The sequence below is a fragment of the Perna viridis genome, chromosome 7 (assembly GCF_037379345.1).
Source record: "Perna viridis isolate PV_CMFRI_1.1 ecotype Kerala chromosome 7, ASM3737934v1, whole genome shotgun sequence".
Classification (NCBI taxonomy): Eukaryota; Metazoa; Mollusca; class Bivalvia; order Mytilida; family Mytilidae; genus Perna; species Perna viridis.
The window spans coordinates 13,892,019-13,919,297 of record NC_142451.1 but is presented as its reverse complement, the minus strand read 5'-3'; the positions used below and the strand labels follow the sequence as shown (position 1 = coordinate 13,919,297).

The following is a 27,279-nucleotide window of genomic DNA, read 5'->3' as shown; positions in this document are numbered from 1 at the left end:
TTTGTTCTCTTTATTTATAATTTTCATCAGGAACTAACACGTGGCACGCAATTTCAATTTCCTTTTTTCGACCCCCAATAAGTTATCAGTATTTGGCCAATCTGAAAACAGAATTTTGATCAGGTGACTTGCGTTTCCACGGAAGAGCGTCTTTAGGGTCAAAGGGTAAAAAGCGAAACTACACCGACTGCGTGGAAAAAAAAACGAAGAAGAAAACTACAAATATGTCTTCATGAAAAGGATTAACATGTAATTCAGACTGGAAATTTTGATGGAGTTATAAATAAAACTATACTCAAATTCGTCCTCTAGATCTTACAAATTACGCCTTTCTCAAATTAAGTAATGGCAGATGTGAATATAAATTTATCGTAGTATCGAATTTTTTATGTTAAGACAGCCGTTACGTGACCATGCAAATAATTGTTGATGCTTTTTATTATATCATATCTAATACTTTTAATCCAATGTATAATTAATATTTCATTGATTTGACTATTTAGCTGCCACAGGATATTCTTACACAAAAGACGATTTTCTCCTCAACGATTTTAGATACCATTCCAATATTTAATTTCTATTCCATGGCCAATTATTGATTAAAAGTTGGCTTAGGTGTAATGAGACCTTGGACTGTTTTGTTTCCATGACGCTATATCTTATGATGGGTATTGTTAAATTTATCGTATTTTTGTGGTATTCATTAATAATTTATCTATTCATCTTTACTTTGATTTAAAATTATCATACAAACAAACCATAAACATAGTTAAAGACCATTCACAACCAGTTCATGTGTCTTATGTCAATACTTACAACTGATTCATAGTAACAGGAGGGGAGAATATATCTCTTGGAGTTATGAATTGTGCTTTATTGTGGAAATTTCATTAACTATTCAACATAAGTAAGTTTTCTTTAAATTTACATTACGTTCTGATCATAAAAAATTTACTTGCATACAATAAAGGTGGTTGGGAAAATGTTACTTGAACTTTTACATGTTATAAGTGATTTATAAGCTCTTTAGATAACAGCCATGGTAAATCAAAGTACTGAAGTACTGAGTCAATGAAGCCTTCATATTTTGCTCTGTTGCTTACTGCACAATCACATTTCTAATCATAAAAAGGATTGTAATATTTTAAACTAGGGAAAGTAATATTTTTACCATTCTATTCTATCTTTTAGAAGAATTTTTTTTCAAGGACCGTTTATTAGCTGAGCAGCCATGGCTTGTTAAGTTGACATGACGACTGGGGGGAAAAGGACTCACAACCTTTTCTTACTTTTCACACACACATATTTGATGATACACATTTAAAAAATATAGATGTTAATTCACTCTTCCATGTTTTTATTATTATTATTATTATTCCTACTTTTGCTTTTTTTATATCACTTCATTGCATAGCTTTTGCTTTTACTTATCATAGAATTGAAGCAAATAGTTATATAGCTCCAACTTCTCCCTTAATCATACATGGACAAAGACTCTTTAGTTAAACCGCTGTTGAATTCTGTGTTCCTGTGTCAAAGCATGTAAATTTGCCATTTTTGGTGTCTAATTACTTTCAAAATGAATTGTGACCATACAATCAGACCAAAGCATCAACATAGTAGTTCACCCAAAACCAAGGTTCTTTCACTTCTACTAAATAGAGTTACTAACAGAGGCATAAAATGGAGTAGTCCTGAGAGACACAAAAAGGGTATTCAAGACTGTGATAGAAACAATGTGTATTTTCATGTCATTCAAACAACTTGTATCTTTCAGTACTGATGGACCTCATATATTTGTTTAATGGCTAAATCAGATAAGTAGCAAGTCCCATCCCTATTAAATGTAATGCTGGCAAAATATTTTAAATAAACAGAGACCGAAAACTTTTGGTAAATCATATTTTTACTATTTATTCTATACTTAGACAAAAACAAATACGTTACACAGTTTTCAACATGTGTTGTTAATTGTAATTATGTATATATGTATTAAGATGACAAACAATGATATGAATACATCAACTGAAACTAGGTTTTTGTACTGTTTACAAGTAACACATAGTAAACAAGGCTAAAAAAAAGATAGCCAACGCAGTAAAATTTGTTCCTTTTACTTATATTTTTCTACATTTTATTCTGGAAATAACTGCATCGGAAAAAGAATGCATTTTACAAGTATTTGTTGGTACATACAATGTGTGTATAGCATGCAATACCTATACTTTAGCTGTTGTTGCATAATTAAAAATTAATTCAAAAAGTTCAAACCTTCTTAAGTTTGTAACATGAATATAATCACACATTACACAGCAAAAAAAGGGTAAATTATCAGGACTATGAGCTCATGATAGATTCATACCTATTTATCATAAACTAACAGAGTACAAAGAACATTTTACAAATATTGTACATCAATGCTATAAAAAAATTAAACGGGATTAATACTGAAGATTTTACATAATGCTCGACTGTTGAGATGCATGCGGGGTGACGCGAAAGTACTGTACTAACTGGTTGACTGGCAGAAAAAAAAAAAATTTTCCCTTCAATATCAAAATAAATAAAACTTCGTCTTTCAAATACTATTTTCAGATATTTTAAATCTACATCTAAAAATCGTCAGGCAAATTAAAGAATATATTTAGATTTGTCATGATGCTCAACTGGAAAAATCCAAGATGGCGGGATGACGCGAGTGTACTATGGGGGCTACAGATACAGAAAAAAAATATCCATTCTTTCCCTCAAGATAATCGAAACTTGTTCGCAAATAGTATCCGTAATGAAAGAATTGTGTCTACATTAGGGAGTGCTTTCGTGCAGTAACCCACTTTTTTTAAATCAAACTATTTCCCGTTTGGCGTCCCCTTCAGCTTCAGAAAATTTTCTTCTAAGGTTAGGTAAGATATTCATTCGCATGAGATGGCCTGTGACTGTAACAATTTTTCACCACGTGATCAACAGTCCGAAGAAACAAGTCATTAAATAGGGCGTAAATATTACACGGATTTCTAAATGAAATGGAAGATGTGAAATTTCCCTTGCATGCTGTTTGATTAACTATCAATTTCATGGTTATTTTTACTCCCATTTCACGTTTCACTCTTTTACATTCACAATGGTATTGATCGCGGATGCATGTGAGTGCTATCGCAAATTATGATATTAAGCAAGATTTTCATGTGGTGCCTAGGTCAATTTCAGCCACTGTCGTGGCTTCATTGACAAAAAGTGATTAAACACATGATCAAAATTTCGTGCAAGACAGGCTGCGCCTGTTCAAAATATGAAGAAACTAGGCCTATTATGAGGATCGAAATAAAACGCGGAAACTCCATTTTATCATTGTTTTACCACGGGCTGGCCATTTATGTAGTTATCTACCCCCCCCCCCCCGCCCACCTTTTCTATCGTTCGGGGTAAACCGATGCGACATAAATGACCAGTCCGTGGTAAGACAATGTTAAAATGGAGTTTCATTGATTTATTTCTTAATTGATAAACACAGGTTGGTGTTAGAGACCATGCTCTTAAAATAAATCGGTACAATATCTAAGACGAAAAAATATGCAATCAATATTTCAATAATGTAAATAGTTTTTTGGGGTAACTAGACAATGAAAAAGATCCAGATCCATAAAAAACTATTCACACGTTGAGGGAGCACTTCATTAATTCTTTTATGATACCTATATTGTTTCGTATGATATGTTTAGTGTTTTGATGTTTTACCAATTAAATAAATGTTGGTACGTTTACATGTATAAGGAATACTGGCATACTTTTCTGTCTATTTTTACATATCCTCAATTGTCAATGGTGCACACATATAGGGAACCGCCTTCACAGATAATTTCATAGATAAAAATAATCATAATACAGTCAATCCTGAATTAGTGGTGTTCATTTAAGAAGGCCTTTAACCCGTTTTCACAAGATATGACATTGTACAATTTACAGGCAATTTCAATATTGCTCTACTGCTATCGTAATGTGACTACTTAATTATGAATTGAGTATTGAATTTTTTTGTATTAGATGAGTCGTGTTTAGAAAAATTAAAATGAAATATCAATAATCTAAAACCACCAAGAAATGACAGAAAGTCTGAATTTAAATTCTGTAACATATATCAATAGGTTTTAGTTATATCATCATTCCTTTCATGTTACTTCATTTTGCAGCAGTTTTCAGAATTAAAGGAAACATTAACCTGGTTTGATTATATATCTCTGTCCATACGTCTTTATAATGTTTCACCCCGTGCGGCCCCGGGTGTCAAAAGAATAGGCCTGCAGCAGCGCTAAGCTTGTCGTAAAAGGCGACTTAATAGTGCTCAGAACCCTTGTCGGGGGCTAGGGCGCTCTGTCCACAGATCGTCTGGGTTGTGTGCCCCAGGTGGTGGAATGGGGTAACCCTGGCATTTTCCATGCTGGAGTCGTTAGGCCACAATACGGAAAATCTGTCCGCAAACCATAGTGGTGCAACGTGTTAGGAAAGATGCCACGTTCCTCGCACGTTAAAGGACACTCTTGTGGTATTCTCCCGGAGTAGGAACCACAGGGCTCCGCCACAAGAGGCTAAATTGCCCGACCCTACCCACCTCCCCCTATTTCCAGTGGCAATCAAAATATGTCGACCCCTTTATCCTTGTGTCCCATCCCATTTTTCATTTCATCATCATTTCATGTTCATTTTAACACCCATTTCATGTTCATCGCCTGAATATAGCTGAAATATTGCTGCTCAGGCGTTATACCCCAACAATCAATCAATCAATCTTTATAATATTTCAGATATACATATATTTAGACCGTACACCTATACATGTATACCTATTTAATCAGACAGTGATCAGCGGGTTGACATTTCAAGATTGTCAATAACTTGACAAAATTTGTAAATTTACTCAAATATTATTTACAATAGGTTTATTTTAATACAAATTCTCGACGCAACGCCATAAAAAGCAGAGTTTCACAAATGCAACTACCAATACGTTTATACTGATAATTTTTTAAGGATATTATCAACTCCAGAAAACGTTTTTTGCCCCAATCCATATAAAAATACTGTCACTGCCTATGGTAGAGATGATTCGTGGTGTAGAAAACCCATAGCAAATACTGCATTTTCTCAGCCTATATTTTCTTCCTTTTTAAGTAATGATATCCCATTCCTGTATTCATATATGTATTCTTTGAAAAACTATATAATCAACCAAAGCAAGAACGATGTCTCTTTCAAAGTGCCAATTGTATGTACAATCTATTCGGTGGGTTGTTGACATGAATGATTCACTTCCTGCCTGATTTTTATGAAGACTGATACTTTAAAAAAATATACATACAATATTAAACTTAGTTATTTTGATAATGGAAAATATTTTCATTTTTTTAAAGTAAAAAAAAAAACAGAATTTGATATCGATTTGAACAAAGATGTGTTAATTGCCATACCATATGTGTACGGCCAGGCAATACGGGTATTATTTTTTTTTCAATTCGCATGTTGTCCTACTACCCGTATGTTCTTAAACAATTATACCATACAGCATCTTAAAATCTTTTTATTGTAATTTTTATATAAATTTAGGAGATCTAAGGTAGATTTTCATGACAGAAAAAAATATAAGAAACTTGATATAAATTGATTTACAGTTACTTCCAAGGATTTCAAATAAATATTCCACTATCACATATACGGACTTTTCTTTCTGACTTTCCCTTTGACCATTGCCTTCCAGTTCTGTGATTTAGTTATTTCCTTTCGTATTAGGCAGATTTATTCGGCATCGTAAATTATACCAGAGTTGCACTGAAAAACCCCAGACGACCCTTGAGTGGATTTGTTTAATTTATTTATTTTTACATCCTAACAAGGAAGATGCAAGTACACATGTAAGTATTTACGTGTAAATAGTTAATTTTCAAATATAAATTCTCATATTTTAAAATTTAGAGAATAGAATATTTTTTATTATCTAATTAAGGACTCTGTTTATGAACAATTATAACTATTTTGACATTAGCGTCAACAATAACATACACAAATACACGCTACAACAATATGCATAAATTTGATTTGTTGCTGTATAATATATAATATATACGTTTTATGTGTAGTTGCAATACATAATTATTCTTATTTGGTATTTGCTTGGTGTGGTCGGCATGGGCTCTCTAGGCATAAATGTAATAAATCTACTACATATTTACATCTATATATTACTGTTCAATGGACAATTAATTAATATCATCCATTAGTCAGAAGTAGAACAGCCATCATACTGAATATGTTAATTGTCCAAGATTCCCCTAACGACTTTGATATGCTCTATTTCTTGTGATTTTTTTTTCTAGGATTTCAGTATAATCGTTTAGTCGAATCATTTTCTTAATAATATTTAAATTATTGATTTCATCTAGAAGTACATTTTTCTTGCAACAAGTTCAATATTAGAAATACACGTATCACATGAGCTAGGTTTATAGACGTAACGTACGTTGTTGGTGTCATTTTTGGTAACGTCGAAATCGGCAAAATTTGACGTCTTTTTGTTATTGCGACGTACATCGTTCTATAATCGTTACATGTAAAAAAAAAAGTGTGCTTAATTATTTTTTTTTCAAATAACACACACGACATGTTTTATTATTTAATTATCCGATTCGATATTTATTTTTCGTACGTTTTGGTCAATTGAAATGATCAGATTACATCCTGATATGGTAAATAGTTTGGCATCAACCATTTAAAAATGATTTGAAGGACATTTTATCCTATGAGAAAAATGTTAGGGATTATGAAAACAAATTTCGTGATGTAAAAAAAAAGTAAAACACCCTCACTAAAACAGAAAGCCAACAAACCTACAAGCAAAAAAGTCAGTAGACCCCCCCCCCCCCCCGGAAATCAAATTGTGAAAGCGTATAAAGTGAATCTTTCCTATTTGATTTTATATCTCTAATGTAGATGTATGTTGATATTTCCGAATACTTGTACTCGTTTCGGAATTTTATAAGGTCCGTTGCTAAACATAAAACATTGCTAAACATTTCGAGAAAACAAAACCTTAGCAAATCTCCCTCTTTGAGAAAATTTGAGAGCGACGAAATTTACTATACGACGAACAAAAACGTGCGGTCGTATAATGTTATGGCGCAGTCGTCGTCATGGTCTGGGTCGTTTCCGTGCGATAACTTTAGTTATGGTTGACGAATAGTTCTGAAATGTTGATATGATTTTACAAACAACTAAGGAGATTCCTATTTAATTCGGACTTTATTGCCCCTGCCGCTTTTGAAAAAGGGGCCAAGAAGGGTAAAAATACGTATTTAATTAAAACCCATGAAAATGGTTGTTTTTCGATTTTAAATATTCTATTTTTAATGTGTTCCTCATTTAATTCGGCTAAACAAATGTATAGCAGATTTTATGTGTTTTGGACCGTTTTTAAGTTATGGGGGTCAAAGTTGAGCAACGTCTAAAAGCATTTTCAGAACTCTTTTTTTTTTTGGCCGATTTCGATTTTTATTTTTATTTCATTGGATTCTTCATTGGATTCCTTATTAGTAATCCTGCCTGCATTTTTCAATCAGATTTCGAATACCTCTTGCGGTTTTCGAGTTATAAGGGGTCAAAAGGCCACGCCAGAATAAATCATTGTTTTGTTTTGTTTTTGGTCCGAGTTGAAAAAAAAATAAAAAAATATATTTGCAATATTTGTACAGCTTATTATATCTTATAGCTAAAATTATTGTCCAGAGGTAATTAGACGATCATGAAATACGTTGATTTTACAATATTTCATTAGAGAATGTGCAAGTGCGTGTCTACACATTTCAAAATACTTTGATGCAGGCACGCTGATTCCGATTTCACCAGGACATCATTGCATATGAACAGACAGGAGTGCGCGCAAGAGGGGCTTTCTTCTTCATGTTTTCTTTTCCACATTTCTTTCGTTATTTTATCAGATTCGCTAAAATCGTATTTTTTTTTATTCATTACGTCCACAGTCGTAATAATTCAATCTAGTATCGTAACTTTTCAATACTTTTATTGTTTTCAAAATTGACGTTGAACGCAAAACAGAACGTTACTTTGGAAACGTCAAAAATGCGCTTTGTGACATTTTTGTTAGACACAGTTTTACATATATGTATAACCATTTGTTAAGCCAAAGAAAAAAAATGAAATGACAAAATCATATAGGAGGATGAATACATTTTAAGGTATATGAAGAAATCGACTTAATACCATTTGCCTTTTTGAACAATGCTTCAAAACAGAATTTCGCATGGTGTACGCATGAATAAATAAAATATACAAATTTTAGATGTTGGTTAGACACAGACAAATTGCTGCGCTTAGATACTTATTCAACCAAGTACCATTATTTTTAGGATATACTATCTGCAGCATATATACATGTAAAATTCAAAATTTCATAGTTATTAGTTCGCCCAAAGCTAACGAAAAAAGCTTTTGATAAAGACTAGGTAGCACGCAACGTGTAGAAAACGTCGGGAAAAAGACAACGTGACATCACAACATAGCAACCAATACTGCAAAAGATTGTTTGTAATTTCAATATTAATCATAGTGTAAACTTTAACTTAATGACTTGTGTAAAGATGTATATTTCATCAGTGCAAGTTATCAAAAATTTAACAAAAATGAACTTTTAACACCTTGGTTCCCTTGATTACTCTTTGTTTGTAACATATTGCATTTTATATACTTTCTGTCACATATTTTTGTTTAGGACTAAGTATAACTTTCTTATTCAATGTAAGGGAGATCAAGGGGAAATAATCGGTTATCAATGGGAACAAAACAACATGTAAATAAAACAAAAATAAATGAGCAATCCGGACTCTACTAAAACCTGGGAGCATGGAACAGGACACCAGTAGGGTAGGCGTAAATTGACGGCGTGATTTATCTTTTATTTTTATCAATTTAGATCGACGATCAGAACTGATATAGCAGTCACCAGACCCTTTAGATTTGTAAAGCCTGATAGCATCTGCAATTATCGTACACTACCGCAGGAAAATAGTCCCACTAGTATACCCCATATTGATTTAAATGCCGATAGTTAGATCCATTTTCTAGGTATTGTATTTCTTATATATCAAATTTAATTCTATTTTCCTTACGCCAATAAACAAACCCAATAAACAACTTTTATTGTTAATTTAATATGCTGATTATCAAGGATTGTACAACGATCCAATTAAAATTAGTTGACTTCTAATCTCTTGTCAGTACCTGTTTATTTTTATGCAATCAGTCGTTCACTGTCGATATATTCAAGTTGTCTATTTATTTTAGACGCAAAATATAGATAGAAATGAAAACCTGCAAGGCTTTAAACTAGTCGGAATGCTAAAGCGGTCTTCTGAGATTTCATGCGGGCCCTGACGGATCCAATATTTACAAAAAGGGGCAATGGATCCGGTCAAGAAACCTAAACAAAGAAAGTGGTTCCATGCTGTCATTTGCCACTCATTATTTTTTGCCAAATGTTTTAAAAAAGGGTATCACCCCCCCCCCCCCGGCTCACCCCCCGAAATAATACCGATGTATCACTCACTGTATCGTGTATTTTTGTTACGGTTTCTGCCTCATGACATCGGAAGCCCGGAGATGACAAAAAATAAAATTTTGTTTAGGCGATGGCATAGGAATTTCGATAATGCATTTCTCGGGAATGATGTCAGTCTGTGGTGTGGTGATTTTGTTTTTTTTGTAATAAACATTATATTGGGCTATTTTGGCCATGTGTAAATATAATAGAGCTGCATGTGCTGCAGGTTCTCCAGCGCCTTAAAAGTGCATGGCTAGTGTTGTCTACACCATACATAGTTGTTGAAATTGTATTCTAAGAATTTGGCGTTTATGTTTATGCACATGTGACTGGAACTATATGCATAAGAAACTAAACACTTTAATTGACACAAAGGTGTCTATGCGATAACTTGTAGCACTTGAGCTACAAAGCTTATATCAACTGAGGAATGTAGCTAGTTGCAAGGGGCGTGCTTCTAATGATTTATTTCAGTTATTGTAGCGGCTTAAGTTAGGATGATTTGACAGACAGTTTCGACCTGGAGGTCGACAAATTAACTTTCGACTTGAAAATATTTAGAAATTGTGAAAAGCCAACTAGTAGATAGTAGCTCAATCACGCAGTATGTTGGAGAGATTTGTGTTCATTCATCTAGATGTTCCATATCAACCGACATCGAACCTGAATATTACGTAAACTGCAACAACGCATTATGAAATTGGTGTTTTGTTTTTTTTTAATTTGTAATGTCTGTCGTAATCAGAATAGCGAATTTAAAAATAAATCAAAGTGTTCAGCATGAACTATTTACAACATAAGCTCGTGTTTAGATACATTTGAATTCCATCCTCGTACTTTTCTTTTACTCAATTTTTGCAATTTGACGATTATTTGAAGCCTAAAAATTCAAACGAACGATATAAATTGAATCAGCACATGAATACTTTGATTATATTCTATTTATTGTACGTACGATCAGAAAATGTTTAATATATCTTGTATTGTATAAATACAATGTGTTTCTATATACATCTTAACTTTTAAGTAGCAGTCTTTATAAATATCAGACAGGAGGTGATTCATGCATGTCAAAAAGCCACCGAATTCAGTTTTATTTCTTGTTCAGAAACAGTTACTGATCACATAACCAGTTTTAGTTTTTCATTTGATTGTTGCGCTTTTGAGATAAAAATTATAAGCTTTGTACATGTTTGCACTTTACAAGAGTTATCGTTCTTGACTTGGTTTCATTTGGTTAATTTCAGTGGTAGATGAATGTATAATTTTCTAAAAAGTGTAGATCTGAATGCAGAAATAATTATCGTTATGTGAATGTACAGCATATATAGACTGAAAAAGCTTCGTTTTTATGTTGGGTTTTTCTACATCAAGAATCACTTTACCATTAGCAGTGTCTGATTTTACATGGTCTGGTACTTAACTGGTTTTACTACTTGTTTGTGCTCCGACACTCACCAAGAATAAACCACCAAGAAATGACAGAAAGTCTGAATTTAAATTCTGTAACATATATCAATAGGTTTTAGTTATATCATCATTCCTTTCATGTTACTTCATTTTGCAGCAGTTTTCAGAATTAAAGGAAACATTAACCTGGTTTGATTATATATCTCTGTCCATACGTCTTTATAATGTTTCACCCCGTGCGGCCCCGGGTGTCAAAAGAATAGGCCTGCAGCAGCGCTAAGCTTGTCGTAAAAGGCGACTTAATAGTGCTCAGAACCCTTGTCGGGGGCTAGGGCGCTCTGTCCACAGATCGTCTGGGTTGTGTGCCCCAGGTGGTGGAATGGGGTAACCCTGGCATTTTCCATGCTGGAGTCGTTAGGCCACAATACGGAAAATCTGTCCGCAAACCATAGTGGTGCAACGTGTTAGGAAAGATGCCACGTTCCTCGCACGTTAAAGGACACTCTTGTGGTATTCTCCCGGAGTAGGAACCACAGGGCTCCGCCACAAGAGGCTAAATTGCCCGACCCTACCCACCTCCCCCTATTTCCAGTGGCAATCAAAATATGTCGACCCCTTTATCCTTGTGTCCCATCCCATTTTTCATTTCATCATCATTTCATGTTCATTTTAACACCCATTTCATGTTCATCGCCTGAATATAGCTGAAATATTGCTGCTCAGGCGTTATACCCCAACAATCAATCAATCAATCTTTATAATATTTCAGATATACATATATTTAGACCGTACACCTATACATGTATACCTATTTAATCAGACAGTGATCAGCGGGTTGACATTTCAAGATTGTCAATAACTTGACAAAATTTGTAAATTTACTCAAATATTATTTACAATAGGTTTATTTTAATACAAATTCTCGACGCAACGCCATAAAAAGCAGAGTTTCACAAATGCAACTACCAATACGTTTATACTGATAATTTTTTAAGGATATTATCAACTCCAGAAAACGTTTTTTGCCCCAATCCATATAAAAATACTGTCACTGCCTATGGTAGAGATGATTCGTGGTGTAGAAAACCCATAGCAAATACTGCATTTTCTCAGCCTATATTTTCTTCCTTTTTAAGTAATGATATCCCATTCCTGTATTCATATATGTATTCTTTGAAAAACTATATAATCAACCAAAGCAAGAACGATGTCTCTTTCAAAGTGCCAATTGTATGTACAATCTATTCGGTGGGTTGTTGACATGAATGATTCACTTCCTGCCTGATTTTTATGAAGACTGATACTTTAAAAAAATATACATACAATATTAAACTTAGTTATTTTGATAATGGAAAATATTTTCATTTTTTTAAAGTAAAAAAAAAAACAGAATTTGATATCGATTTGAACAAAGATGTGTTAATTGCCATACCATATGTGTACGGCCAGGCAATACGGGTATTATTTTTTTTTCAATTCGCATGTTGTCCTACTACCCGTATGTTCTTAAACAATTATACCATACAGCATCTTAAAATCTTTTTATTGTAATTTTTATATAAATTTAGGAGATCTAAGGTAGATTTTCATGACAGAAAAAAATATAAGAAACTTGATATAAATTGATTTACAGTTACTTCCAAGGATTTCAAATAAATATTCCACTATCACATATACGGACTTTTCTTTCTGACTTTCCCTTTGACCATTGCCTTCCAGTTCTGTGATTTAGTTATTTCCTTTCGTATTAGGCAGATTTATTCGGCATCGTAAATTATACCAGAGTTGCACTGAAAAACCCCAGACGACCCTTGAGTGGATTTGTTTAATTTATTTATTTTTACATCCTAACAAGGAAGATGCAAGTACACATGTAAGTATTTACGTGTAAATAGTTAATTTTCAAATATAAATTCTCATATTTTAAAATTTAGAGAATAGAATATTTTTTATTATCTAATTAAGGACTCTGTTTATGAACAATTATAACTATTTTGACATTAGCGTCAACAATAACATACACAAATACACGCTACAACAATATGCATAAATTTGATTTGTTGCTGTATAATATATAATATATACGTTTTATGTGTAGTTGCAATACATAATTATTCTTATTTGGTATTTGCTTGGTGTGGTCGGCATGGGCTCTCTAGGCATAAATGTAATAAATCTACTACATATTTACATCTATATATTACTGTTCAATGGACAATTAATTAATATCATCCATTAGTCAGAAGTAGAACAGCCATCATACTGAATATGTTAATTGTCCAAGATTCCCCTAACGACTTTGATATGCTCTATTTCTTGTGATTTTTTTTTCTAGGATTTCAGTATAATCGTTTAGTCGAATCATTTTCTTAATAATATTTAAATTATTGATTTCATCTAGAAGTACATTTTTCTTGCAACAAGTTCAATATTAGAAATACACGTATCACATGAGCTAGGTTTATAGACGTAACGTACGTTGTTGGTGTCATTTTTGGTAACGTCGAAATCGGCAAAATTTGACGTCTTTTTGTTATTGCGACGTACATCGTTCTATAATCGTTACATGTAAAAAAAAAAGTGTGCTTAATTATTTTTTTTTCAAATAACACACACGACATGTTTTATTATTTAATTATCCGATTCGATATTTATTTTTCGTACGTTTTGGTCAATTGAAATGATCAGATTACATCCTGATATGGTAAATAGTTTGGCATCAACCATTTAAAAATGATTTGAAGGACATTTTATCCTATGAGAAAAATGTTAGGGATTATGAAAACAAATTTCGTGATGTAAAAAAAAAGTAAAACACCCTCACTAAAACAGAAAGCCAACAAACCTACAAGCAAAAAAGTCAGTAGACCCCCCCCCCCCGGGAAATCATATTGTGAAAGCGTATAAAGTGAATCTTTCCTATTTGATTTTATATCTCTAATGTAGATGTATGTTGATATTTCCGAATACTTGTACTCGTTTCGGAATTTTATAAGGTCCGTTGCTAAACATAAAACATTGCTAAACATTTCGAGAAAACAAAACCTTAGCAAATCTCCCTCTTTGAGAAAATTTGAGAGCGACGAAATTTACTATACGACGAACAAAAACGTGCGGTCGTATAATGTTATGGCGCAGTCGTCGTCATGGTCTGGGTCGTTTCCGTGCGATAACTTTAGTTATGGTTGACGAATAGTTCTGAAATGTTGATATGATTTTACAAACAACTAAGGAGATTCCTATTTAATTCGGACTTTATTGCCCCTGCCGCTTTTGAAAAAGGGGCCAAGAAGGGTAAAAATACGTATTTAATTAAAACCCATGAAAATGGTTGTTTTTCGATTTTAAATATTCTATTTTTAATGTGTTCCTCATTTAATTCGGCTAAACAAATGTATAGCAGATTTTATGTGTTTTGGACCGTTTTTAAGTTATGGGGGTCAAAGTTGAGCAACGTCTAAAAGCATTTTCAGAACTCTTTTTTTTTGGCCGATTTCGATTTTTATTTTTATTTCATTGGATTCTTCATTGGATTCCTTATTAGTAATCCTGCCTGCATTTTTCAATCAGATTTCGAATACCTCTTGCGGTTTTCGAGTTATAAGGGGTCAAAAGGCCACGCCAGAATAAATCATTGTTTTGTTTTGTTTTTGGTCCGAGTTGAAAAAAAAATAAAAAAATATATTTGCAATATTTGTACAGCTTATTATATCTTATAGCTAAAATTATTGTCCAGAGGTAATTAGACGATCATGAAATACGTTGATTTTACAATATTTCATTAGAGAATGTGCAAGTGCGTGTCTACACATTTCAAAATACTTTGATGCAGGCACGCTGATTCCGATTTCACCAGGACATCATTGCATATGAACAGACAGGAGTGCGCGCAAGAGGGGCTTTCTTCTTCCTGTTTTCTTTTCCACATTTCTTTCGTTATTTTATCAGATTCGCTAAAATCGTATTTTTTTTTATTCATTACGTCCACAGTCGTAATAATTCAATCTAGTATCGTAACTTTTCAATACTTTTATTGTTTTCAAAATTGACGTTGAACGCAAAACAGAACGTTACTTTGGAAACGTCAAAAATGCGCTTTGTGACATTTTTGTTAGACACAGTTTTACATATATGTATAACCATTTGTTAAGCCAAAGAAAAAAAATGAAATGACAAAATCATATAGGAGGATGAATACATTTTAAGGTATATGAAGAAATCGACTTAATACCATTTGCCTTTTTGAACAATGCTTCAAAACAGAATTTCGCATGGTGTACGCATGAATAAATAAAATATACAAATTTTAGATGTTGGTTAGACACAGACAAATTGCTGCGCTTAGATACTTATTCAACCAAGTACCATTATTTTTAGGATATACTATCTGCAGCATATATACATGTAAAATTCAAAATTTCATAGTTATTAGTTCGCCCAAAGCTAACGAAAAAAGCTTTTGATAAAGACTAGGTAGCACGCAACGTGTAGAAAACGTCGGGAAAAAGACAACGTGACATCACAACATAGCAACCAATACTGCAAAAGATTGTTTGTAATTTCAATATTAATCATAGTGTAAACTTTAACTTAATGACTTGTGTAAAGATGTATATTTCATCAGTGCAAGTTATCAAAAATTTAACAAAAATGAACTTTTAACACCTTGGTTCCCTTGATTACTCTTTGTTTGTAACATATTGCATTTTATATACTTTCTGTCACATATTTTTGTTTAGGACTAAGTATAACTTTCTTATTCAATGTAAGGGAGATCAAGGGGAAATAATCGGTTATCAATGGGAACAAAACAACATGTAAATAAAACAAAAATAAATGAGCAATCCGGACTCTACTAAAACCTGGGAGCATGGAACAGGACACCAGTAGGGTAGGCGTAAATTGACGGCGTGATTTATCTTTTATTTTTATCAATTTAGATCGACGATCAGAACTGATATAGCAGTCACCAGACCCTTTAGATTTGTAAAGCCTGATAGCATCTGCAATTATCGTACACTACCGCAGGAAAATAGTCCCACTAGTATACCCCATATTGATTTAAATGCCGATAGTTAGATCCATTTTCTAGGTATTGTATTTCTTATATATCAAATTTAATTCTATTTTCCTTACGCCAATAAACAAACCCAATAAACAACTTTTATTGTTAATTTAATATGCTGATTATCAAGGATTGTACAACGATCCAATTAAAATTAGTTGACTTCTAATCTCTTGTCAGTACCTGTTTATTTTTATGCAATCAGTCGTTCACTGTCGATATATTCAAGTTGTCTATTTATTTTAGACGCAAAATATAGATAGAAATGAAAACCTGCAAGGCTTTAAACTAGTCGGAATGCTAAAGCGGTCTTCTGAGATTTCATGCGGGCCCTGACGGATCCAATATTTACAAAAAGGGGCAATGGATCCGGTCAAGAAACCTAAACAAAGAAAGTGGTTCCATGCTGTCATTTGCCACTCATTATTTTTTGCCAAATGTTTTAAAAAAGGGTATCACCCCCCCCCCGGCTCACCCCCCGAAATAATACCGATGTATCACTCACTGTATCGTGTATTTTTGTTACGGTTTCTGCCTCATGACATCGGAAGCCCGGAGATGACAAAAAATAAAATTTTGTTTAGGCGATGGCATAGGAATTTCGATAATGCATTTCTCGGGAATGATGTCAGTCTGTGGTGTGGTGATTTTGTTTTTTTTGTAATAAACATTATATTGGGCTATTTTGGCCATGTGTAAATATAATAGAGCTGCATGTGCTGCAGGTTCTCCAGCGCCTTAAAAGTGCATGGCTAGTGTTGTCTACACCATACATAGTTGTTGAAATTGTATTCTAAGAATTTGGCGTTTATGTTTATGCACATGTGACTGGAACTATATGCATAAGAAACTAAACACTTTAATTGACACAAAGGTGTCTATGCGATAACTTGTAGCACTTGAGCTACAAAGCTTATATCAACTGAGGAATGTAGCTAGTTGCAAGGGGCGTGCTTCTAATGATTTATTTCAGTTATTGTAGCGGCTTAAGTTAGGATGATTTGACAGACAGTTTCGACCTGGAGGTCGACAAATTAACTTTCGACTTGAAAATATTTAGAAATTGTGAAAAGCCAACTAGTAGATAGTAGCTCAATCACGCAGTATGTTGGAGAGATTTGTGTTCATTCATCTAGATGTTCCATATCAACCGACATCGAACCTGAATATTACGTAAACTGCAACAACGCATTATGAAATTGGTGTTTTGTTTTTTTTTAATTTGTAATGTCTGTCGTAATCAGAATAGCGAATTTAAAAATAAATCAAAGTGTTCAGCATGAACTATTTACAACATAAGCTCGTGTTTAGATACATTTGAATTCCATCCTCGTACTTTTCTTTTACTCAATTTTTGCAATTTGACGATTATTTGAAGCCTAAAAATTCAAACGAACGATATAAATTGAATCAGCACATGAATACTTTGATTATATTCTATTTATTGTACGTACGATCAGAAAATGTTTAATATATCTTGTATTGTATAAATACAATGTGTTTCTATATACATCTTAACTTTTAAGTAGCAGTCTTTATAAATATCAGACAGGAGGTGATTCATGCATGTCAAAAAGCCACCGAATTCAGTTTTATTTCTTGTTCAGAAACAGTTACTGATCACATAACCAGTTTTAGGTTTTCATTTGATTGTTGCGCTTTTGAGATAAAAATTATAAGCTTTGTACATGTTTGCACTTTACAAGAGTTATCGTTCTTGACTTGGTTTCATTTGGTTAATTTCAGTGGTAGATGAATGTATAATTTTCTAAAAAGTGTAGATCTGAATGCAGAAATAATTATCGTTATGTGAATGTACAGCATATATAGACTGAAAAAGCTTCGTTTTTATGTTGGGTTTTTCTACATCAAGAATCACTTTACCATTAGCAGTGTCTGATTTTACATGGTCTGGTACTTAACTGGTTTTACTACTTGTTTGTGCTCCGACACTCACCAAGAATAATCATAATCAGATTATTTTCCTGTTTCGCAATGAGCGTAGAAATATTTCATTAAGTTCAAGAGCATCACTAATTATAAATTTGTATTATTAAAAAAATGTTTTATCTACGCACCCATCTAAAATGTTTTTTATTACCTATATCTACTTGAATAGTTCATTTTATTTCTTCAGTATGAATAACACTATTTGCTTTGCTACTGAGAAAAAAAAGGATTGTCAGAATAGAAAAAAAAACTGACCAAAACATCCCAATATCTTTCAGACTAATAAAGCATTTGCCCCGAAAATTCAACAAGACATAAAGAAGTTTACCAATAACTCTTATGGCAAACTTTCAGTTTATGTCTCCCTTTCTTTAGTAGGAAAAATGTAAAATTCCTTTTAAAATTCGTGGATTACATTCTTTTGATTTCCGCTAGATTCTTGGTTCCCTTGATTACTCTTTAAATGCGACTGTTTTTTTGTTTGGCTTATGGACATTTACCCTCACATCTTTTACTTCACTATCATGTGCTACATTTATAAGGGACGCGATGATTGATTCGAATGTGTTGGCTTTTAATATTTATCCATGTAAAACTCAAATACATATTTTTGAAAAAAGTGGGCGAGAGGGCTAGTTTTCTAGATATACTTCTAGATATTTTATTTAAGCATACTACTAAGGCCTAACGTCACATGATCCTTAACGTAGATAAATACTTTGTAAATATAAAGCCAAAACCAGTTTTATTAGAATTTTGAAATAAAAAAAAACGAAACTCAACACATTTACTTTGTAAGATAAGATTGTCACATTACATATTTCACATCAGTATTCAAAACCTCTTATAGCGGCTCTGATCAGGTGTGGGTCGAGAAATAATGATCATACAAAAAAAGAACAAAGTGTGTTTTCCAATATGTCTAAACATATATTTGGTTAAGAACAGCTATTTTAAAAACAAGCATGTAACACACTAAAACCGATTCACTGAAAAATATATACTAATAAGACTTTTCAAGTCAGTTTAAAAAAAACCCTCAATATTTCATAATACATTTTAGATAACCTGTATCTCCAATGTCCAAGTCTATATTATAAAAATATCTCAATCTGTTTTTACCATTTTTTTAAATCACCTTTTGACGGGTTATTACCAACAACTGTATTCAACATTTTGGAAAAAATGCAGATTTAAAACATTTGGGACTTTAAACCAGCACGCTTTGTTTTAAACAAGTAAATAGTACTTTTTAATAGAATGAGCATATATAAGTATGTGTTCATAGTAAGTTGTTTCATAAACGTTGTTAGTAAACTGGCCAACTGCTCTGGTGTTAAACTTTTCTACCTTTTCATGTGTTACACGTGAGCAAATATGTAGGATTTTTTTCAGGTCTATTAGTCGGATATTTAGAAGGAATGAACCAGCATGAAGCAGCGTTTTTTAAGACGGATAACTACGGCTGTAGTGTGCTTTACAGTAATTCTATGGATTGCTTTACAAATATTTGCTGGGAGTAATGAATTGTTGGGAAATTCGTCAGAAGGTAATTGAATTAGTTATACGCGATAAATTTTGAAAAAAAGTTAACGGAAAGGAAACAAAAACATAAATAGCAATATGCTTTAAATGGCGAAGTCAGTTCATTCTAAAAATATTTAGTAGTTAACTTCCGTGATCGTTTTCAGATTAAATGTAACATAGATTTGGAGTGTTTTATTGCAACATTGTTTCTTTCAATCAGTTTTTATTTTATTTAAACACTCTTAAAAGAGGCAAGCAAAAACAAAAAGAGACAGACAGAAAGAAAGAAAAACAAGAGGGAAAAGGAAACAGAAAAGCAAAAGAAATGAGATGTTGAACTTGCTGAATATGTAGTGAGGAGGAGTATTTGTTTTTTTGGTTTTTTTTTGGTTTTTTTTACAAAGCATATTTACACGGAACAAAATATGGGCTTTCATATCTTACTGAATGTATATGGTTCATCTGGTAATACAGAACAACTTACTAAGATATTTCTCCACTAGATAAAATATGCGAAATAACAATGAAATACGTAATATCAGATCTTAGTCTCTTTATGGTGTTATCTTATTGCGATGCATTTATCCCACAATCAAAGCAAAGAAATGGATTATACCAGAGATTCTAGTACTCAGATATATATTTGCTTTATACCACGAGAATCTTCTAACTTCCGTGTCGATGTTTTAGGTGTCGACCATAGAAGTACTGATTTTAATCAGTTAATCGAAACTAATAGTGGTTCTTCCTGAAACATATCAGCCCTAACAGATTCTCAGTTGACAAAACTTGACCTAATTGAAACCTAGGATTGGCAGATGGCGATGAATTCATACAAGAATAACTAAAACGATATTTAGCAAGCTTGTTCAATTTAATTCTATTATTAAAAGATAATTAGGACCCATTCTCCAGAATAAGGTCTCTTACATTAATTTTGCTAATTAGATATAATTCATTCATGTAATCATACAATGCACTGTAGAATACCAATACAAACTGAAAAAAAGTTTGTTCATTTACATCTCATTGAATGTTTCTTCATAAATTGGAAATGTAATAGATTTCTGTAACACATATGAAGACAGCTCCACCAATAAATCCAGAACTACATCAGGTCTAATTTATCATATTTATCAAAATTGCAGTACTACAAATTTCAAAATACCTAAAACACTGAGGCTTGATTCCTTGAACTGTACATGGTAGAACCTCTAGGTAATAGATTTTCTACAGTGTGTATTTTAATAGTTTTAGTTTTGAGTACTTGTTTACAATTAATGTTTAGATTTGGATCTTCCCATATTTTTACTCTAATGCTGCTAATGAGAGTTTACTCCTTGAAATATGTGAACAACATATCGAAACTTGCAACATATATAATTGATATTTTGTATTTTAAAATATACAAAAACTTATTATGCCTTTTTTTCACCAGGGAAAGATTACGATGTAAGATCAGCAGATGAAGTAAGTGGCATTCTCTAGTTGCATTAAAATGTACGAGTAAAAGGCAGATATGCATGAATAAGAGATATGAAAGGCGTTATAAAGCGTTTATGGGGCCGTAAGAAAAATGACGCAAGAAAGCTTATCATGCATGGACTCTGCTTGTTAGGTGTTGTATGAAGTTTTACAAAAAGGTATGAATATGAACTAGCTGTGAAGTGTAAAACCTTTCACCAGAACGGTGCTTTTTATCATATTATTTTACATGTCTGTGTGGGTACTTTGATAAAAGCAATAAATATTCACGTATCTACCTCTTTAATAAACTCTGTATACTTTTTGTATTGCAAATATATGTATAAATACAAAAGTACCAATCATGTATTTTGGATAGATGTATCTATTCAGTAATATTTTGATAAATATAGGACTTAGTTAATATTCATGAGATAGCAGAATGCTTCACAGCCGAAGTGTTAACATATTCAAACCAGTCCAATTATAACGAGCCTTCACCGCAGGAAACATTAAAGTTTTAGAATACTATAGTATGCTGTATATAGTTTATATAAAATATTTGGTTTACGCGTTCTGACTGAAAGAAAATGGAGTGGCACAGAACGTGGCATGTTTTTTTTTTGTGTGTTTCATGTCATCGGAAGAAGATTTTTGTGAAGTGTAGAGATATTGATTAAATATACGACCTAATTATTGACTTCACTAGAAACTTTTTTTAATTGTGTGTTACGAAGTCTAAATCGTAATTAAAGACGAATAAATCCCATTCGTGACAATGCTTTTATAAATAAAACAATACTTCTGAATTAAATGACCTATCTTAAAATATGTTATCGAAATTATTTGACTACCCCACACAAGTGAATTGTCAGCATGAAATCTAACCGTTCCACTTTATGACATACCATTTAATAACCATTTGACTTTATAAATTATGTCGAAACACACACACTTTTTGCGTATAATCTGATGAAAGAAAACAGGAAGAAGACAACGTTATATAGAAAACGATTAGTACTTCATTAATTATGGTCTGATCGATACTTATCAATGTTTCTTTTCTCAGCAGGTCGTTAGTATATTGAAAGCAAAGCTACATGAGAACAACGGAATATCGACGAAACAATTAAAAACAACAAAAGAATCAATTGTCTAACAAAAGTAAAGCTGTGGCCCAATACTTATAAAAATATCAATTGTTATGATATAAATAAATTCAGTCATTTTTTTTTATTGTTTTTACTTTCTTTTCATTCTTACAGGAATTTTCCATCGCATGTATTTACTTTTTCACGTTTATATATGTTTAAAAGAAAAGCTTACGACTACAATTTATATGACATGTCTATTATAAGGCAATGTTTTTTTTTCTAAAAGTTAAAGCAAGCTCTTGATTTGAATTGTTCAACACGGTATAAATCAATAAAACAAATTCGTAGGTGCTATTTATTGTCCATAATACCGATTAATACAACATGATCTGAGCACTGTCAAAACTTCCTGCCTTCATGTTTTTGTAATAAGAAACCTGCACATAATTTTATAGTTTGTCATATAGCAAACTAATGATAGGAAATTGCTTGTTTTACAGTTTGTTTATACAATGAATATATGACAATTTAAATGAGTTTATTATTATGCATTTATTGAGTATAGAATGAAAGCGTTTATATATCAAAATTAACGAGGATAAAGAAAAATATTCTTCAGTAGGTTTTAAAATGGTATGAACAAACTGAACAAATCCCTGTCGAAAACCCACCGTTGTGACAATATAATTTTACTCGAAGATGATTTATCTATTTGAAAAGACCACTATTTGATCTCTGAATCACTGGATTTGTTCAGAATATTTTTAATAGAATGTTAGAAAAAAAGGAAGTTTTTGACAGAGTTAACTGCTTTTGAGATGTTTATATTAAGTGCATTTCAATGAAATTATATGCATGTATTTATCAAAATAATATTGATAATCAAATTATTGCAAATGTAAAGATCGTGCTGTGTTTACTTTTTTTTGTCGGCGTTCTTGTTTTGTTCATATGTTGTTACATAAAATATAGTATTTAGATGTATGAAAATTGATTCACTACGGGAAAGTTTTCGGGACTTAAGTTTGTTTGCTCAGAAAATCCCGGGTAAAGTTTTGAAAACTGTTCGTTTGATTAGACTAATCCCTTGATAACACAACGCGAAACACGTTTTGATAGTCCGTAGGATTTTTGTTGGATTATTTTTATGGAATGTACCTTTTTTATTTTTACTGTATTGTATACGGACCATGTATTTTTCCTGTTTGCCAAAATTACAAATATATGAAAACTGCATTCTTTCATTTAATTCAATGTATTTCATTGATAAAATATTGAAATATATTTCAATACATTTATATTCTGTATGAAGAATCGTATTTAATCAAATCAATTTATTTAATACTTGTAATAATCGCAAACTTGAATGTATCACTTCACCGATTTTTATAAAGTAAAATGTTTAGATTTGTTTGGGGCAAGTGATGTGTACATACCATAAAAACAGCTGAGGTTATCAATTACAGATAAGGTGTTGAATTCCAACATATCATTTAATGACGTGATTAGTTTTGCATTATATATTGTTGTGCACATATTTTAAATGTGTATAACTTTTTTTAACCAAGCATATGATCTTTATTATCTGGGTATTTAAGTACTTCTCCGTCTAAGAATCAGGCAAATTGTGTATAAGGTGTGGCACATGAAGAAAAAATACACAGAGATTTTATGCATTATCTGAGTATTTATTCCTCATAACCTCAAGAAACACTGTCAAAATGTTTGTAAAGTTTGCTTTTTATGATATTGATAGGTCAAATTTACTTTTAATTATATATGCAGTCAAAAATATCTACGTCACCAATGCTTCCGGATAAATATAAATAGCTTTATATTTGTTTTCTAGATGTATTTGAATACATTTGAGATAAAAAAAAAAGACCAAATTGAGGAAAATGATGTGCCACTCATTGCCTGATTCTTACACAGAAAGGTACTTACTTACCTTACTGTTTGAACAAAATAAAACTTATGTACATTTTTATACCCAAACTTAGCGTTGGGTATGTAGTGTGCATGGTGTCCGTACACAATTTTCCCTTTACAGTCTACTTATTGCAGCCACTTGATATTTTGACAGAACCTTTATATAGGAATGCAATTTCATGGGATTTGATATCAGACTGAAAGGGCATCAACTAACTGTCTGACGACTTTCTTTGGTGACTGGGTTGGAGAGCGGGGCTATCCTAAAGTGAGATTTTCTCACATGCAGTTTTCTTGTTTTCAAGTGAGATTTTAGGCATGTGACTTGAATGTTTGAAAGTCTTGTATTAACTCTGTAAAGCCTTCTGATTCAAATCATTTAACTACGCGACCTGGATGCAAGACAAAACACAACAAGTGTTTAGGTTCTGTTACGATTGCTTTTATTCTTATGCCACATATCTATTCTTTTCTTTTTCTCCAGCTTCCTATTTCCAGTAAATTTAACCAACGGAGGACAACACTATTAACTGTTTGTAAATCGAATGAAACTTCCTATATAGGTAACAACAAGGAAGGTACGCTCAGGAGTCATTTTGTTGTTGACAGACAACATAAGTTTGTTTACTGTGCCATGGAAAAAATCGGTTCTACGTTTTGGAGAAGACTTTTTCAGGTTAGTTTGTATACGATGTTGAAGGGATGTCTTCTGTGATGTCTATTTGAATTAGAAAACAAAATAACTCATTACCTATCAAACTATTTCGCCTTAGGTTAAAATTTCAAGAAGTTCAAAAGATATTGTATTAAATAAACGATTTGACTTTTAATTTTGTGTTCCATATTACATGAAACTGGAATCTGATAGCGGCTATAGGCTCAAAGTTCTATAATGTACTATGTCAAAATATTTGACAACAAATCGATCCGTTCAAGTATCAGAATATAATATCTTTTAATAAAAGCAACCTTGATATATATCATTTCTGTACACCCTAAATTAAGCAATATTCTGTCTGAACAATGTTATCGAACTCTTAAAACAGTTTTGATTAATTTTGAACATATGCAAACCATACGTCTAACTAATTTTAATCTAAGTTGCTTGATTCAGAAATATTTATCGTTTACGTCTTTAACAATTGTACTGTTGAATACTATAGATAATTGCTGGTGCTTCGAAAGCTAAGAGTCCGTTCGACATACCCGCCGGTGCTGCTCTAGGAGGAAATGTCGAAACATTTCGAGGACTGACATTTGATGATATACACAATATTCTCGAGCATTTCAAGAAATTCATTATAGTAAGAGATCCGTATGCTAGACTTTATTCTGGATATATGGATAAAATATTCTCAGCAAACATTGGCTTTTGGAATGGAATAGGAAAGTTTACTGTAAAAAATATTCGGAAGGAACCCTCAGAGAAAAGCCTAAAATGTGGTCATGACGTGACATTTCCTGAATTTATTAAGTTTTTCATTTATTCAGAAACCAACAACGAGAAACGAGACGGGCATTTTATACCAATGTTCGACCATTGTCGACCTTGTCAAATAAAATACGACTTGATTGCCAAAATGGAAACAATGTCCGAAGATACATTAAATGTTTTGAAAATATTAAATATGACATCGCTACACGAAACTCTGTCAAGACAGTTCTTAGAAGACACTCGAGATGATTCTTTTATTGATCAAACTAAAATTTTATTTGGTTCATTCAAAGGCACAAAAGACTGCCTCAGTATCTACGACAATCAAAAAAGAATGTGGACAAAGTTTCAAACTCGAGGATTGATAAGCAGATATGCTAAATTTCCCTTCAGTGAGGAAGATAGTAAAAAATTGACTAAAGACGGTTATATAAATGCTTTGAAAAATGCAGTTAAAGAAACCACCGATAAAGATGCATCAGCAAAATATAGATATTATTATTTAATGGAGGCATATTCCGAAGTTCCGAAAAATGATAGACGAAAGCTTCATGAGATATTACAAAAGGATTGCAACGTGTTTGGTTACAACTGTGATAAGCATCCATGGGTTATAAATGCCTTCAGTTAATGAATACTTTAAACATCGTTTATATTAAACCGATTACATGCTTGAGGAAAATAATGGATTACCTTTGGGTTAGTAATTCTTTGAAGTAGTCCATAGAGCAAAATAGCGATTGAATAGGTGGTGGAAATTACTGAATTGTGTACTACTTGCTTAAGTTCATGCTCAGAAATAGTAATAATACCTTGCCTAGGTATAGATGATTTTAGTATAACAGTGCTTTTTATGAATGAATAAAATAACCCGTGCTTTTTGTGAATGGATAAAATAACCTGTGCTTTTTATGAATTATAAAATAACCCGTATTTTTTATGAATAGATAAAATGTCCATGTTTTTTTTATGAATGGATGAGTAAGAGTAATCAAGGGAACCAAGGTTATAGCGGTAATCAAAAGAGTGCAATCCAGAGACAAAGACCAGACATAGAAACAGACATACACAACAAAGAACATACAGTAACTAAAATCATACATACAAAGTAACAAAAGCAAATGAGACTCCACTAAAAACTGGGAGCATGGACCAGATTCACCGGTAGGGTAAGCGTTTTTCTGCTTTTCTAGAAACACCCACCGAGTTGCTCATAAAAGTCAAGTCCGGGGTAGACAAACGAGGAAAGGAAAACTATGACCCGTTGAATAAATCAGTTTTCATGGTGCAGATGGGTACACCATAACGACCATAAAACTTCTGTAGCGATGACTTCTATCTTGTAGCAACATAACCCTGTTCCAGAAGCCTATTTGTTAGAGTTCTAGCGCGATACGTAGTTTCGGCAAGCTCTGGCATAACGTATATGTTGTGATATGAACACTCCGTACGCAGGTGCTGAAGGGATGTTGCCACAGATGGATAAAATGTCCTGTGTTTTTTTTATGAATGGATAAAATAACCCGCGTTTTTTTATTATTATTTTTGGTTCTTAGTATTAGAAATCCAATTGCATTTAAGTGTATTATAACTTAAGCTTCATTGGAATATCAAACCAATACTTGATATATACAAATGAGGGATTATATGATACCTTGTAGAATAAAATATTTAAAAGAAATAAAGATAAATGCAATTGATTGTCTTTTTTGGGCACATTCGTAGCATTAAAACAAGGATTAAAAAAAAAAAAGTTTTTATTAGCTAATCCATATACGGCTATGATACTTCACTGTATTTATGT

General features: G+C 32.3%; 1 protein-coding gene across 5 annotated transcripts; it reads left to right on the top strand.

Moving 5' to 3' along the window:
• Nucleotides 1–711: 711 nt before the first annotated feature.
• On the top strand, nt 712–26,374 carry LOC148611411 (carbohydrate sulfotransferase 11-like). 5 transcript variants are annotated; one of them, XM_088591974.1, is made up of 5 exons: nt 712–907; nt 19,422–19,575; nt 20,992–21,023; nt 24,525–24,716; nt 25,204–26,374. In XM_088591974.1, the coding sequence occupies exons 2-5, from the start codon at nt 19,458–19,460 to the stop codon at nt 26,104–26,106; spliced, it is 1,245 nt and encodes a 414-aa protein (XP_088448100.1). In that variant the 5' UTR covers nt 712–907; nt 19,422–19,457; the 3' UTR covers nt 26,107–26,374. The 5 variants fall into 5 exon arrangements, with proteins under 5 accessions (XP_088448100.1, XP_088448102.1, XP_088448103.1 ...); XM_088591976.1 differs by lacking the exon at nt 712–907 and adding an exon at nt 12,750–12,884; XM_088591977.1 differs by lacking the exon at nt 712–907 and adding an exon at nt 15,964–16,103.
• The last annotated feature ends 905 nt before the right edge of the window (nt 26,375–27,279 follow it).